Below are 17380 nucleotides of genomic sequence, written 5' to 3'. Positions count from 1 at the left end.
GAGGCCCACACCATCACCGACCCCCACTACTGCATCTCGCCCACAGCGGAGGCGCCACAAGCGGCAAAAATACACCAACACATAGACTTTCCAACACGGGGAAACAACATTCTAGACTTTGTTTACACCACACAGAGAGGAGCTTACAACGCCCTCCCCCTCCCCCACCTCGGTGCCTCAGACCACATCACTGTCATGCTAATGCCTGCATACAGACCACTTGTTAAAGTCACCAAACAAGTTCACAAACAGATACAAGTGTGGCCGGAAGGGTCGTCAGAGGCTCTTCAAGACTGTTTTAACACCACTGACTGGAGTATAGTTGTATTTTATATTTAATCTGTATCTATCTGTATTTATGTTCTACTGTTAGTGTTATCTGTATGCACCAAGGGTCTGAGAGTAACGCAATTTCAATTCTCTGTGTGTATGTGCTGTACATGTGGAAGAATTGACAATAAAGCAGACTTGTTTATGAATGTTATGAATAGGCACATATTGATTAGGTCAAATGGATTAACCCTGACAAAAGTCCTTGATATTAATGAAATTAATGATATTCTTTTTAAATATATGATTATTTAAATATTTTGATTGTTTATTTGTTTATATTATATTTGTTATTATATTTATTTGTTTATATATTTTGTTTGTTTATTGATTGATTTATTTACTTATTATTGAACATGCAGGTATTTTCATTCTTAGAGGTGTATTAGTTAAATCAAAATAAATTGAATGAGTAAAATATTACATCTTTATAATAAAAAAAAGGTATACCTGAAAGAAATTTTCTCCGCATTTTTTTAGGCCCATAGTATTCTATGGCTGACTGTAGTAGGTGATTTCATATAATAATGTAAATGTAAACTCATTACTTTCCATTTTTATATTTCAACATTATAATGGAATCATAAGCTACTAGTCATAGAATGAATTAGGTTCCTTGACCAATTAGAATGAAACACATTTAAACGGGATAAAGGGGCCTCAATATTTTGCCCCTTACAAGACATAATGTCATAAAAGAGAGAAAAAGATAATCTACAGCAATTAATCCCATGCGTTAGCTCTTTATCTTTCCTTTCTTCCTTTTGTGTGACTGAGAGAAGTTTGTAAACTGCTGCTGTCACTTGAAAACTGGAAAATACTTATTAGTAACATTAAAATAAAATTTGTTTGGGAGGGTTTGCCTTCGCCGTGCTTCCTGGAAGTAGGGGTAGGAACCTGACAGCCTCATGTGACAGGAAGGAAGTGAATACCTTTTTTTTTCATGAAATCCTTTATTTGGTTGTTTGCTTGCATGTCAGAGATTAAAACATGGATAACATCTAGAAACATACTTACAAAAGGAAAATGACAACTATAAACTGCGGCAACTATAGTTGCCGGTGGGCTTAAATGGGTTAAGCGTCCCCAACTAAGCAAGCCAAAGGCGACAGTGGCAAGGAAGCAAAACTCCATCGGTGACAGAAATGGAGAAAAAAAAAACTTGGTAGAAACCAGGCTCAGTCTGGGGGTCAGTTCTCCTCTGGCCAGACAAAACCAGCATGGTGTGGTTTAATTCCATGTTGCAACACAGGTCAGATTGTGCTTGGGACTTGTCTGGTTCCCGGTCTTGTCCCGATGGCCGTCTAGTTGACGAGGTCTTCGCACGGTATCTGTCTCTGGGGCTCATCTAGTTGACATGGTCTCTGCTGACATTCAGGGTTGTAGAGGTCGTCTGTAGGATACAGACTGGATCTGGGTGGCTACGGTGACCTAGGAATAAGAATGAAACAGATTAATATTAGCGTAGATGCCATTCTTCTTACGATGTAGCAAGTACATTGGGCGTTATGGGAAGTGTTAAGCACGCAGAGCAACCACCCAATAAAGCATTTCAATAATATAACCTTGAGGTCATGAACGCATGAATTAATGTTTCTGCATTTGACCCAACTAAGCAAGCCAAAGGCGACAGTGGCAAGGAAGCAAAACTCCATCGGTGACAGAAATGGAGAAAAAAAAAACTTGGTAGAAACCAGGCTCAGTCTGGGGGTCAGTTCTCCTCTGGCCAGACAAAACCAGCATGGTGTGGTTTAATTCCATGTTGCAACACAGGTCAGATTGTGCTTGGGACTTGTCTGGTTCCCGGTCTTGTCCCGATGGCCGTCTAGTTGACGAGGTCTTCGCACGGTATCTGTCTCTGGGGCTCATCTAGTTGACATGGTCTCTGCTGACATTCAGGGTTGTAGAGGTCGTCTGTAGGATACAGACTGGATCTGGGTGGCTACGGTGACCTAGGAATAAGAATGAAACAGATTAATATTAGCGTAGATGCCATTCTTCTTACGATGTAGCAAGTACATTGGGCGTTATGGGAAGTGTTAAGCACGCAGAGCAACCACCCAATAAAGCATTTCAATAATATAACCTTGAGGTCATGAACGCATGAATTAATGTTTCTGCATTTGACATTAAGAGAATAGGTCGTAATTTAGATATATTTTTAAGATGGAAAAATGGTTTTCAAATGCTAGAAACATGGTTTTCAAAGGAAAGATTGTTATCAAATAGCACACCTAGGTTCCTAACTGATGACGAAGAATTGACAGAGCAGCCATCAAGTGTTAGAAAGTGTTCTAGATTTACATGTGGAGGTTTTTGGTCCAATAATTTGGTCCAATAAAGTTTTTTCCAGAATTTAGCAGTAGGAAATTACTAGTCATCAACTATGCATTCAGTTAGTTTTGCGAATTGGTATGTTTCGTCGGGCTGCGAACAAATATAGAACCGAGTATCATCAGCATAACAGTGAAAGCTAACACCATGTTTCCTGATGGTATCTCCCAACGGTAACATGTCAAGTGTGAAAAGCAGCGGTCATAGTACTGAGCCTTGTGGTACTCCATACTGTACTTGTGATCGATATGATATTTCATCATTCTCTGCTACGAATTGATGACGGTCAGATAAGTAAGATTTTAACCATGCCCTATAGCACCTTTCAAGAGCAAGTGTCACAAAGTGCTTTACATCAAAATGATAAAATGAAGATTAAAAATAGACATGACAGAAAAAGGAGATTTGATATTGGTCTGTAATTTTCTAGGATTTTTAATTAGGCTTTATAACAGCCAATTTGAAGGATTTTGGGACATATCCTAATGACATTGACAAATTAATAATATTCAGAAGAGGATTTATGACCTCTTTTAGTAGCTTAGATGGAATAGGGTCTAACATACATGATGGTTTTGATGATTTGACAAGTTTATTCAATTCTTCCTCTCCTATAGCAGAGAATGAGTGGAATTGTTCCTCAGGGGATCTATAGTGCACTGTCTCATGCAATACTCTAGCTGATGGCTGCATGGTTAAAATTTTATCTCTAATAGTATCAATCTTGGAAGTAAAGAAGTTCATAAAGTCATTACTGCTGTGCTGGAAATGTCTGCACCTGTTGATGCTTTATTTTTTTGTTAATTTAGCCACTCTTTTTAATAAATGCCTGGGGTTGTGTTTATTTTCTTCTAAAAGAGATGAACAGTAAGCAGACCTAGCAGTATTTAGAGTTTTTCTATAAGTAGAAGTACTTTCCCTCCATGCAATATGAAATACCTCTAGTTTTGTTTTCTTCCAGCTGTGCTCCATTTTCCAGGCTGCTCGCAAGTGTGCTCGTTTTACCAAGGTGTTGCACTCTTTTCCTTAATCTTCTTTAAGTGTAAAGGAGCAACCATATCAAAAAGGGCTAGAAAAGAGAGAGTCCATAGTTTCTGTTACAACATCAAGTTTTTCTTAATGCTAATGGCTAATGGATTTCCTGAGGAATTGAGACAAGTCAGGAAGATTATTTACAAAGCAGTCTTTTGTTGTAGAAGTGATGGTTCTTTGTAACAGTTGAGTTTGCAGCTTTAGCTATATGGAGTATACACACGCCTAGATAATGATCAGAGATATCATCACTCTGCTGCAGAATTTCAATAGTATTAACATCAATTCCATGTGTTCATTCTTACTGAACTATTTATTAGTTCTACAAAATAATTATGATTACTTGTATTTAAAATAGTAAAAGCCATACTTTTCTAATCCCCCATAAACATTCTTGATTCAGCTGCATTCAATGGGAAAAGTATTCAAGTAACATGGTTAAAAAAAACAACAATAATAAAACATATATGTCAGTACTACTTGGAATGATGCATTTCCCCACATATCCCAAAACATACAATAATAATATTTAAACATAACATTTGTTTAGTCCTTGAGGCAACATCAGTTTTAACACAAATCAAAAAAGAAAGAAAGAAAGAAAGATATATTTACATCACATGGAAACAAAAAGTAATTTCATCATTAGAAAGCACTGATAGCAAAAATAACTGAAATAGGCCTACAAGTTCAACTTGTTTTGTAAGCATGGTTAAATAATGCATGTTTTCAGAACGTTTTTAAATCAATGAAATAATTTAATATGATTTGTATAGGTTTATACAACATGTCTCATATTAATAAAACTTATCTCATTCACATTGATAGCAAAAAAGAACACAGTCGTAAGACAAGATCCCCAGCGTTACAAAACTTTGATGTCACTGTATGCACCGCAGTAGTTATTTATTGTTGGGTAATCCACCATAACCAAAGGTCCTTGTCATTAAAAGCCTTTTTTGTTTCAGCAAAATCTCGTTTTAGTAATCATTTTAACTAGCTTAATCTCACATAGAACTGGTGCAAATAGTTAATATTTCAGTGTCACAACCACATGAATACACTTTGCCCTTGTACTATAGAACACATGCCTCAGCATTCACTGTTCACTATAAGTAGTTACTTTACAATATCAAGTTAAAATTATCCAGTTAAAACAAAATGTACTATATAACATCAGCACAATTCTAATGAAAGTGTAATAGACTCTTTGCTCTGAAAAAAAGCTTGCAGAAAGCTCAAAGTGTTTGATGTTCGTAAATAAAATTGTTGTAGTGTTCAACACTGTGTTGAGAGATGAATCGGAAAAGAATTAGCTTATTTGGTTCAGTTCTCTCATTTTTGCCCTTAAGTGTCTTTTACGAATTTTGATCGTCCACTTAATGCTGAGTTTGGCAAAGTCTGCTGCTTTAAATAGAGCCATGAAGACGCCACACAATATGGCTATGGTGTTCCACGGGTTTGCGGTGACTATCTGTTCAAAAACATAAGGCACACTTAATTAGACTCTCTATAAAGCATTGGAGCTAAACGTTCAGACAATTTGGTAAATATTAGTTTAATATTTAATAAAGTGCTCACTTACATCTTTTACTTGCTGTATAAATGGATCTCGTCATTGAAACACAACAAAGAAAAGCTCATTGGCTTGCTCCTGTGGAGGCCGCTTGTCGATGTACTTCACCACATTGGACTGAAATAATTAATTGAATTAATGTTAATGTTAATTAATTAACATTAATGTTTGCCTACAAACACGAAAACCCCTTTCTGTCGGGAGAGAGAGAAGCCGCAGCGGGTGAACGCGCCGCCATCTTGAGGGAGTACTTATATATATATATATATATATACACCTTGCTACATGTACTGCGTTAGGCTAACCGAGACTAGTCATTTGCGCTTATATATTGTTGCTCTTTTGTTAGGTTTGACTGCTTTTATTGTCCTCATTTGTAAGTCGCTTTGGATAAAAGCGTCTGCTAAATGACTAAATGTAAATGTAAATGTAAATAAATATGGATGATTAACCAAATATTCAATATTTGTGGATCAAATGTAATATTTTAAGAATCAGCTACTGAAAAACCTAAATTGGTTGACCACTAATCTGAATATTATGAAGAACATGATCTTTTCATTTTCTATGGTGGTTATGATTCTGACTATTATGCTGAAGTTGACAAAGATTGGTAAATAGTACTATAAATAATATATTACCTCCTGTCTAAATTCAACTGATTCATTTCCTCTGCCTGACGTCTTGACCACAGACATTTTGACCCATGTCCGAAAGCCTCCAGAGAAGGTCCACATTGAGTAATTCCTTTCACAGTCCATCATAAAAGCAGCTTTATCTGAGCTGGTAAGAAAAAGAGAATTTATACAAACAGGAAAACAAATCTGATTCATGGTAGACATTTCGATATAGCGCTACCTTTCAAGCATGTCACTAAATTTGGCAAAAATCATGTAACTGATTGCGCTGAAATCCTCTTCTGTTTCATTCCGACTGAACTGGAGGAATAGAAGTTCTCAGTTCCTCACATCAGTCGGCCCTCTGACCACTATGGCTCGCTTCTGCCGCAGACATGTTAGGTAAATGATTATTAATAGCACAATTTCTTTGAAATAGATTTGAGGAAGATCTGAAATATACTTGTGTCTGGTTTGAATATGGCCTGTGGTAAATAACCTCCTCTTTTATACAGTTTCTTTCCTCTAGTATGTCCAATGCAACAAGAGGTGGAATGTTGTCATGATAATGATGCTTGCAACTTAATAACTGCGCCTTCCCAGGATACAAAGCTATTCCTGTTTGCAAAAGAATAATAAAAAATACTGTAAATATAGATACTGAGAGATACCATAAATAACAGTGTATTATAGCTCACCTGGTGCAGTAAACTCCTCAACCTCTTTGTATGAAACAGACATGACTGGATGGTTGAGCTTCTCCATAAAGTCTGAAATGGTTTGGTAGGCCAAGAACACAGCCACCGTAGTGAGCAGCAAATAAATGAGGACAAGGATGACTGTGAAAACATTCTTCAGGCAAGCTTTGTTGAAACCAATGGCCATTAGATTGTTGTCCACAATGTCCTCATCTGCAACATATAATAAAAAAAAGCAATGTCTTTATTAAAAGACACAATAAATACGTTAAAAATAAAATACAAACAAGCAAATAAATAAATACAGACTTTATTGTCACAGAAAGGGAAATTTGTCCCAGAAAATATCTATCGATCTATCTATCTTTGCAAATTTACCTTCTGAGACAGTACCAATAAATGAATATCTAAATAAATAAAACTCAACTGCACCAACTAAACCATCACACAATAGAACTATAGCAGTTTAAGCAAAGGAGAAAAAAAACAAAACAGATGCATTTCTTTAGGTGAAAGTGGTTTATTTTGTGATTATTGTGCTGGCAGTTAATACAAAGTGTATCATACAATCAAACTTTGGCAAATTAACTCCTGAAGATAATGATATGAATATACAAATGCATTCATTATAAATCAATCAATCAATAATCACCAAAACATCTCAGAATATAACCATAGGATTTCTGTCTGCATACATAAATCTACATCGAAATCTAGATCTACATAAACAGGAAACATTTATTTACTACGGTCATATTTTTAGGAAAGAAGTTCAGACCTGGTGAAGGGTCACAGCTGGCTTGATCTTGCTCCACTTCAGAAACAGCATTGTTCTGGTAGTGTTCTGGAACCAGCAGTCCTCACCGTTAAACTACAATGCAACAAGTGGCATTTAAAAAGTGCATAGACATATACAGATACACACAGAATTCATGTATCTATGGCAGTATATCGCTGTTCATATCTCTCTATACGCCCAGCAGCTGCTGCAATAAAGAGCTGCAGTCAGCTGTTATCACATGACTGCAGTTGTACGCACTTTCTGCGTTACTATGATAATGAATGATGAATGAGTCCTGCAGGATCTAACCGCATTTCACACACCAGTTTCATTACCTCCTGATAAGGTCGAGATGTGTCTCTCCTCAGCATTCTGCTTCGCCTCCGAATATTTGGGGCATTTCAACTTTGCCATCAACTTTCAGGAACAGGATCCAGGCTCATTTCGTACGGATCGTCTCGAGGAGCTGGAGTGAGGCACAGCCAATGGCCAAAATACCTGCCAAGCGTGACATCACAGCTGTTAGTTTGGGGAGGGCTTGGGATACAATCCTTCATCTTTTTCTTTAGTTTAACGTTACTCAAAATCTTCCATAGGTTGTTTTGCACATTTCTATCACACTTGGTTTCCATAAATGTTTTCTCTTCACACTGCCGTATATTATAATAACAATTAATTTCCATCTAATTTAATGAGAGGACAGTGCTTTCTTGTATAAACAAAGAAAAACAAAGTATTTGCGTATATATTTTTTTTTACGCAGAGTGTAACTTTATGTATGTTTTAAATGTGTGAACCGTTGTCATTCACCTTCACGCGTGACTTTAATGTCATGAAAGACTGACAATGGCGCGAGCCAATAGCATTCGACGGCGGGCTGTGACGGAGCATTTCATTTGTTGAACCTTCTAAACAAATACGCCCTCTTTAATGAACGAGTCGCGAATTTGAATCAGATCGAATCTGGGCGAGAGGGGCATGTAGTTCATTCTGTTCGCCATGCGAGTCAGTCAGGTACACGAGGAGCGAAAGGAGTTAATTATGTAAGAACAACTGATGACCATCACACACAATAAACATGACGTAAGGATGCTAATAAAATGCTTAATTTGTTTAGACTATTATTGTGGTTGTTTTGTAGCTTGATAAAAGTCATGCACAGTTGACAAACTAGATGAAAAAAAAATGTATGGCCTGTTCTTATGTGTGGGGAAACACTTATGATGCTTAACACCAATTCTCAAGTCAGTAGATTTGTTGTCAAGCCAGTTTTAATAAATGATAGAAGACTTCGGTAGTGAACAAATCGGTGTTTTAATCAATCGTTTGAATGAATGATTCAGTGATTCAATTTGAGTCCATAAAAGTTACTGAACGAATCTTAATGAATCTTGTTGATGAACGATTCAAAAGATTCTAGTTACTGAGATGAATAACAGTTACATTTTCAGGTTAACAGTCAGTATTAACTACTGATTTTCAAAAATAAATAAATAAAAAATAAAATAAAAACAATAAAAAGCGTAGGAGGACAGATCACGTATCTTCAGAGGTATCATTTAAACACTTATAGCACACCATTTGACAAAATTTGACATTTTTATTTTAAGTATTATAAATTAATTGAAGAAATTAAATGTACACTCTAAAAAATGCTGGGTTAAATATAACCCAGCGCTGGGTTAAAAAGGGACAAACCCAGCTACTGGGTTGTTTTGACCCAGGGGTTGGGTGGTTTTGAACCCAGCTATGGGGTTGTTTGGAACCCAACCGCTGGGTCAAACCCAGTAGTTATATTTAACCCAGCATTTTTTTAGTGTGTAAGGATGAGTAGGCCGTGCATTTGATAGCTTTTGTATAGGTATAAAGCAATTACCATGAAATGAAAGAAGGCTTACATGATATCCTAAACAGCATGCTAAAACTGAATTTCTATGGCCTTGTCTAAAATATAAAATTCAACAGTTTTCTATCTATCAATTTTTTTTATTTGTAATTGTATGAATACTAAAAGGCATAGATAGAGCAAATATAGGTTACAGCAATATACTGACGGTAGAAATATATGTCAGTTGCACAAATTTGTAAAGCTTTGGCAGTTTTAATTGTTTGGGGGTTCAGTTATTTCATTTTTCCATATAAATATTAAGATCTGTATTAAAACATACATAAGACTTTATGGTTTAGAATGTTTTATTATTTTTTTTACTTCTGATGCATATGGACTTTCCCCCCAAAAAAGTAGAGATTCATTAAACTTTCTGGATAATACTTATGAAACTCTTTTATAGTCCTGAGGAACGTGCTCAAGGAGAAGTTTCAGTAGTGCGCGTCACTTCCGGTCCATCTCACGTGAAAGGAGAAACAGAAACTCGCGGTTGGAAGTTTAGAAAATTCCCGAAGCAGAAGTGAGTGTTACAATCTATATCTCGGACCCCAAGTAACGATACATCAAAATGTTATGTACGATACATTAAAATGCCGTTATGTCCTAAAGCACCAACTACAGATTCTGTTCCGAAACAAACGGAGCATGTACACCTCTGATTGCGAAAGCTGATCCGAGATCAGCATCAGAAAGGCTGAATGGAAACACAAACACTCCCGTGACAACAAGGAAACTGCCGCCGCAGACTCGGCTCTTACAACATATAAACCTCAACACGACAGTCCACGATGTTTTACGCCTGTATTGTTGTATTATACAGTTTACTAAGTATTTGTTCCACAAATGACAGTAAAATAAAACACGCGTCAAAACCGGTGCGTCTGTTTACCGAGGAGGAGTTGCAAAGATACGATGGGAGCGAGGTAGGCTACGTGTTGGGTCACAAAAACACTGTACTAGTTTTATACGATATTTCTTTCAAGCTTAAATGCAAACTGCATTTACTAAAGCGTCCCCCGCCCCCCTTTACAGGAAGGACAACCAATTTACATGGCCATTAAAGGTGTAGTGTTTGACGTCTCAACTGGAAAAGGTTAGATGTTTTATTCAACATAACGTTCTCCAGGCTTTTGTGTGCTGGTGGAAGGAGGAACTACATCTATCAGTTTGAGAGATCAGTGTTTAATAGACAAATGCTTTGTTCCTTATTTTGCTCTTTGTGTAAACCACATGCCTATTTGCCTTTAATGGCTGAACTTTCCAACAGTGGAAAAAAACTGGGATTCCCAGGGCTGGAAAAGTTATGCTATTTAGCATAAAGTTCCAGGAGTTACGGGAATTCTTATAGTGAAATTGTGCGGTTATGTTGAGCTCTACTCCATTTCATCAGCTAGAAATTGTAATTTGTGATGACAGTCTATATAGATGTATGTAATCAAGAATGGCATGGGAGTTCCTTGTTTAAAGTGTGTGGAAACCCTGTTGTGTTTCTTTTATTTTCAGAGTTTTATGGAACGGGAGCATCTTATAATGCCCTTGTTGGCAAAGACTCAACCAGAGCTGTGGCCAAAATGTCCCTTGACCCAGCAGATCTCACATATGACACTGTAAGATGGGGATTTTAACAAATTCACAACTGTGCCACAGAAGAAAAACAATTAGTTTCAGTTTCTTAATATAAAGCTGAATATTGGATTCCATCAGACTTTTTTTGCACTAACTTACACATTGCCTCTTTTGTTTCCTATTTGTTAGACGGGCCTCACTGAGAGTCAACTACAGTCTCTTGAGCAGATATTCAAAGGCACATACAAAGCAAAATACCCCATCGTGGGATACACCAGCAGACGTGTTCTCAGTGAGGACGGCAGCCCCAATACAGAATTCAAACCTGAAGACCAACCGAGTTTCACCATTAAAGATGAGTTTTGATGCGTATACTAATGGTCTTATAATAAAGCTATCTAAAAGTCCAGTCAAAAGTCTGAATCATAGTTGTTTGTGACCTTTGTCTGTACTCTTAAATGGGCATGTGTAAATATGAGGTTGTCTGGTGGTCTTTCAGCCTATAGTCATAGAAAACATTATGATGCATACTGTCCCACGTGGGTTTTTCCCTGGTGGGCTGCTTTGAATGTCATTCAAATTAGGCCACCTACAGGTGAGTCAACTACAGTCTCTTGAGCAGATATTCAAAGGCACATACAAAGCAAAATACCCCATCGTGGGATACACCAGCAGACGTGTTCTCAGTGAGGACGGCAGCCCCAATACAGAATTCAAACCTGAAGACCAACCGAGTTTCACCATTAAAGATGAGTTTTGATGCGTATACTAATGGTCTTATAATAAAGCTATCTAAAAGTCCAGTCAAAAGTCTGAATCATAGTTGTTTGTGACCTTTGTCTGTACTCTTAAATGGGCATGTGTAAATATGAGGTTGTCTGGTGGTCTTTCAGCCTATAGTCATAGAAAACATTATGATGCATACTGTCCCACGTGGGTTTTTCCCTGGTGGGCTGCTTTGAATGTCATTCAAATTAGGCCACCTACAGGTGTGATTTAAAAAAAAATAAATAGGTTTGGTTGTTTGACATATTTACATGTATTAAATGATGTTAAATAGTAATTTTAAATGTTTGAGGTGTCTAAGAAGTATCTATAATTGTAAACGCATTAAATCTCTTGGTTTCTATTATTGTACATGAGGGGAAAGTTTGGTGATTCACACTTCACTTATAAATTGAAATTGCTTGTGGTGAGAGGTTTCATATTACAAATTAAGCATTAAAATATCATTTCACAAAAACATTTTTACTCAAACGCCATCTCAGTCATAATTATAGTGTTTGTGTCTAATCTTTAAGAAATGCCCTCAATGACCAGAAATGTTTCACATTAATCTGAAGAGAGAGATGTTTGTCACTTCAACTTGTTGTCCTGTCATATTAGTGTCATGTAAGAAATCTAAATGGAATGTGTTTATGAATTTCTGAAGAAACACACAGGCAGGTGTCATCTGGTCTAAAAAAAAAAAAAGTTTAATGTGGGTCAGGCAATTGGAAAACGGCTGTTCAACATGCTATAGTTCTCATAAAGGCTATAACTCGGTAACTAAAAAGATCTGAGATAAAGGTGCAATTGCACAGGTACTTGTTTGAAATAAAATGTTTGCTTCTTAATATTTTTGTGAAAAAAAAGTGTTTAATACATTTTTATAATATAAATTTTTTTAGGATTGAAAAAAATAAGTTTATTTGAAAAATTTATCTTTTGTAATATAAATATCTATACTGTCAATTTTGATTATTTTAATGCAGTAATTTAAAGCTAATTTATAAAAAAAAAAAAAAAAACTGACCCCAAACTTCAAACTGTTCAAAGTTTGTGAAGAATATTGTTCTCCAATATAAAATTAATTGTGCTGAATGTATATTGTATTTATTATATGATATACATATTTTTTGACTCTAATGTATATGCCTAGGAAAAACTTTAAAATCCAAACCTAATGAGAAGTATTCACTGGAATAAAAAGTGTGACAAGAAACCTAGTTCTGCCCAGTAAAGAGAGATTAACTGTTCAAACTTGAGATATTGATTTTTACCCTCCTCCACATGTTTGACTTTTCCAAAACATCAAAAAGCTATTGATGAGAAGCCAGTGACCTGATTTCCAAGGCAAGGCAAGGCTGTAAGCAGTAGGTGGGTATGCTGAACACCATTTGGTCAAATGCAGCTCTTATTTTCATGATGAATTTAACTATTATGCATCTCATGTAAAAGCATGGGGGCTGGACGGTTTCATGAACGATAGTGAGTCAATTGGCAAACACTGTCAGATTCAAGAGTCTCAAAATGATGGTTTTTGTTACTCTAAAAATCCCCGGGGTATCATTAACATTTACAGCAAAATAGTGAATCATTGTAAAAGTGCCTTTACTGTAAACACTGGCCAAGCTCGATTATATTCCTATTTACCAGAAAACCTTCAGAAACTGAAGAAAGAACTCAAAATAACTGAATAGCTGTCGTGCATTTTATCTAACAAATGAAATGCAACTATTAATGATTGCTGCCTAAAGATATAAATCTCTATTGTTTATGACTTCACTTCCATGTCTGTTTTATTCTAATACAGAAAGACGTAACATGATATACATGTTTTTGAGCCTGTTGATCACGTAATTTGATATTAACTTTCTCTTATTGCCATATACTCTGTCATCCGCATGCTACCTGCTGCGTTCGTGCTCGCATGAGTGACGTATATCACACTTTCCACCCTCTGCCACAACAGCTTGCCATTTGTAGCTAAAAAGGTGTTGATGGTGGGAGCCCGTGATGCTGCTTCCTGTCTCCATTGCACAACAGAATTTCCCCTCTGCCCGCCCACTTTCATTTTGTGCAGAAGCTGTGGGCTGTTTCACTTCAGTCTGTCCGAGTCTCTTGATAGAGTCTGTTCTGCTCAATGTAGACTGTAGCTTTCTCCAGCCACCCACACCGTTTGACCCCCGACTGAATGTTTTAGAGTGGTGAGTAACATATTTATTTACCTGTATTTTATAATGTAATGCTTATTTTTTCAATGTTTTGAAGCTGATAGCTAATTAAGTTAAACATATTATGCATACATTGTTTTTTTTTACTGTAATTTACATTACAGCTTAATATTTTGCTAATAATTTTCATGTGTTAGAAGACTAAAATGTATTTAATTTTATTTAATTTTATTTTATTTTATTTTATAAATGCATTATTTCTGCCATGAACTTCAGGTGTTGATTTGCAAAGCTTGATTCTATGATGCATTCTGTATTTAAGTTGCTATAGTGCTATAATAACAAATGAAACCATTTTCACCGATCAGGTAATCTGACCTAGAGGACTGCATCTATTGGTCATCACAACACAGCAAACCTATGAAGGTGTTGAGTGGTCACGGCGTGGTAAGTTATCACCTTTACCCATCAATTTCACCCACCTATTGTCTTTTAATATCATCATGGAAACTGATTAGTACGTAATTGAATTGACTTACTTCCCTAAATCCCATTGACAGGATAAACACATCTTTTGTTCTTTCTGTTTCAGTCTGTCGTCAAATCGTTGACCCAAAGCAGCATGGACGTAATCAACATGCCAGCCACAGATGTAAGTATATCGATCCCAAGATCTTACGCATACAGCGTTCCTTATCGCCTTCTGATCGATTGATTAGTGCAATTATGGATTCTTTAAAGGCTGAGTGTTGAGAACAAAGCCTACAATAGGATGCTACAAAGTCCTGACCTGTTAAATGTCAATAAATCTCACTTATACATGGTTTAGATGTGATGTTTACAAAGCTTGCACTGTTAAGCTCTTGTTGCACCAACCCAGAATCCCCCAGTTACTATGTTTAGTTCTGTTTTTTATTAGATATACCCCTAAAGTCCTTTGCTTCATCTTATTGATTTCTTTCATTTCTATTAGGTTCCAGTGAATACGGAACTCTCCCTTAGTCAGCAGACTAAAGCCAATCAGACCAGCTTCTCCCACACTGGTAAGCTAAAAGTCTCACTTCTGTTCTTTGAAATGTCATTGCACTTTAATAGGTTTTTTTTTATGTTGAAAAGAAGAAGAAGAAAAACGAACTAAACTAAAACAAAAAAAAAAACAAGTGTAAATACATTTTACTGTAAAATAGAATATCAGAATGTTAATTATTTTTAAAGAATATAGTGATTTTTACTGTTTATTAATATTTAACAGGAAACATCAACCAAAGGCGCTGGAAGAGCATCTTCCGTCAAGTACAGAAAAAGAACATAGAACATCCCAAAAACACACTGTTTGGGCGACCCTTGTCTGATGTCTGTCAAAAAGATGGGTGTCCTCCCATAGCAATTATGGTAAGAATTGTCATCTTGTGATACCATAGAACTTCAATGCAAAATCATAAACAAATTTGGTATTATATGTATGTGTTTTTAGTATTTCAAATGTCTTAATTTCCTTTGCAGGATATCTTTACATTGCTGCTGAGAAATGGTCTGTACACTGAGGGGTTGTTCAGGAGGGCCGGCAATGCCAGGGCTCTGAGAGAGATCAAGGCGCAGCTCAACGATGGGATAGAAGTGGATCTGAAAGAGCAGTCAGTCATTTTGCTTGCTGATCTTGTCAAGGTAAGGGACGACCTTGTGCAATATGATTTGATTTGACTGATTAACAGCAATTCTAAAGTCGAGAATATGCATATTTGATCATTAACATCTGTCTATTATGTGTATTTTGATTTGCAGGATTTTCTTAGACAACTGCCTGGCCGTTTGCTAATGGTGGAGAAGTACAAATCCTGGATGACTGCAATGGAAAAGGAAGGTCAAGAGCAGAAGTGTGCTGAACTTAAAATGTAAGTTATCTATTTTTTGAATAAAAAGTGTTTAGTGTAAATAAACTGTAATTGTGACCAGGTTTCCTTCATGTCTTTCTTTAGGGTGATCAACACACTTCCTGAGCCAAATATTCAGCTCTTGAAGCACTTTATGGTTCTGCTCTACCACATAAGTGAGAATGCAGATACAAACAAGATGAGTTCCACCAATCTGGCTACATGTGTTTCCCCCAACTTGCTCCAAACAGACAACGTGGAAAAGATGGAAGAGGTGAGTGTAGTGAAAATCTTGACCTTAAAGACTTCTCACATGATGTGGCTAAGAGCCAGAAAACAGAGGAAGAAAAGCTCAAACTAGTTTCATATGCAGACTTATTTTGACCTGTTTTCATGGGATTTCATAATCCATGTGATCTTTTATGTTGTTGATGTGCCCTTTGATTAATTCTCGTGTATCTTTGGGAATGTATTTGCAGGTGACGAAACTGACTGAGTTTCTCATTGACAACTGCCCTCAAATGTTTGGTGAGGATGCACTGACACTCTTTGGAGACTCTGATGAAGATGAACTCAGCGATAACCAAGGTAATTTTTTAAATATTGTGTCTTTGCCTATGCACTGGAGTTTACACTGCAGATCCATTTCAATGGGGATGAAGAATTAACTTTGTCTCAGATGTTCCTTAAAAAAACAAACACACAAATGAGATAATTATTGTTGACGTACAGTAAAAGTATAGAGGTATAAAAACAATATGGACAGTATAGCTCATTTGATCTTGAAATATATCTTGGGAAATATGAGAACATTGTTAATCACAACTAAGATCTCTTTTGAATCTCTTTTTATCAAGAGAAAACATGCAGGAGACTTTTACTGAAACAAACTGTAGACATCCATTGACCAATGAGAATTTGAGAGAGTCGGGTCCAAAAATCCAATTGGCTATCCAATTCCCACTTGATTTCAAATTGAGGAAGCTATTTCCACAGCCTCAAAACATCTTACTAATTCCCATCGGTCCAGGTTTCTCCAATGCATAGGCACTCTTTACATACGATGGCACAGATTTAGCAAAGCAAATGTAAACAAAATACTTGATAATTAATGAGTATCTGTCATTGATTTCTCCTTCAGACTCTTTTTCTTCGCACCGTCATGACTCTGCGTACGACAGTAATGACCCTGATGCAGACTCTATCAAATCCGGCACTGAAGAGAAATCCCAGGAACATTCCAGTGCAGAGGAACTTTGGACAAAAAAACTGACTCGCAGACGTTCAGAACCAGTAATCAACCTCATAGAGGGAGTTCAGCAGCACCTTGCCCTCTCCAGGAGCCAGACAGAAATTGACTTTTATGACAAACTCTTAACAAAGCAGATCTCTGATGACTGTGTTGTGGTTAGAGCAGGCAACAGCTTGGGGAAGAGCTATGGGGCCAGGACATCCTCTAAAGACTGCCCGTATTGTTTTTCAAGCTCACTTGAGAGTTGTTTCTCCAGCGCTTCGGAGAGCTCTATCCATAACAGTCCTCTTATTGTGCCTTTATGCAATCAGAGAAAAGCCCTTCAACGCAAACATTCCTTCCCCTCCCGCCAATCGGCACCTGCACCGAATCGCTTGGAGACCCCCAAAAGACGCACGCAATCCATGAAGAGCGCACACATCAGAAGCAGGACTGTCTTCGGGCGAAGCGGCTCCACCAAACGGGCCATCGAGAGAGCCCTACGCCACAGCCAGACCCT

The 17380-nt window shown here is 36.9% G+C and overlaps 2 protein-coding genes and 1 pseudogene across 2 annotated transcripts; 2 read left to right on the top strand and 1 right to left on the bottom strand.

The window, feature by feature from the left end:
* Nucleotides 1-4355: 4355 nt before the first annotated feature.
* On the bottom strand, nucleotides 4356-8042 carry LOC107662614 (transmembrane protein 206-like; annotated as a pseudogene).
* A 1636-nt stretch (nucleotides 8043-9678) lies between these two features.
* Nucleotides 9679-11231, top strand: LOC107662615 (neudesin-like). Its single transcript, XM_016452698.1, has 5 exons — nucleotides 9679-9776; nucleotides 9866-10179; nucleotides 10289-10349; nucleotides 10760-10863; nucleotides 11012-11231. The coding sequence occupies exons 2-5, from the start codon at nucleotides 10045-10047 to the stop codon at nucleotides 11186-11188; spliced, it is 477 nt and encodes a 158-aa protein (XP_016308184.1). The 5' UTR covers nucleotides 9679-9776; nucleotides 9866-10044; the 3' UTR covers nucleotides 11189-11231.
* Nucleotides 11232-13336: 2105 nt separating this feature from the next.
* LOC107662630 (T-cell activation Rho GTPase-activating protein-like) lies at nucleotides 13337-17378 on the top strand (the record flags this gene model as incomplete). Its single annotated transcript, XM_016452713.1, has 10 exons — nucleotides 13337-13791; nucleotides 14127-14205; nucleotides 14351-14410; nucleotides 14732-14801; nucleotides 15011-15150; nucleotides 15262-15423; nucleotides 15541-15650; nucleotides 15735-15903; nucleotides 16109-16217; nucleotides 16771-17378. Coding segments are annotated over exons 2-10 (1455 nt in total), but the record flags the coding sequence as incomplete, so codon positions are not given.
* Nucleotides 17379-17380: the final 2 nt, after the last annotated feature.

The sequence above is a fragment of the Sinocyclocheilus anshuiensis genome, unplaced genomic scaffold (assembly GCF_001515605.1).
Source record: "Sinocyclocheilus anshuiensis isolate Anshui unplaced genomic scaffold, SAMN03320099.WGS_v1.1 scaffold715, whole genome shotgun sequence".
Taxonomy (NCBI): domain Eukaryota; kingdom Metazoa; phylum Chordata; class Actinopteri; order Cypriniformes; family Cyprinidae; genus Sinocyclocheilus; species Sinocyclocheilus anshuiensis.
This window is presented reverse-complemented; position numbering and strand designations above follow the sequence as displayed.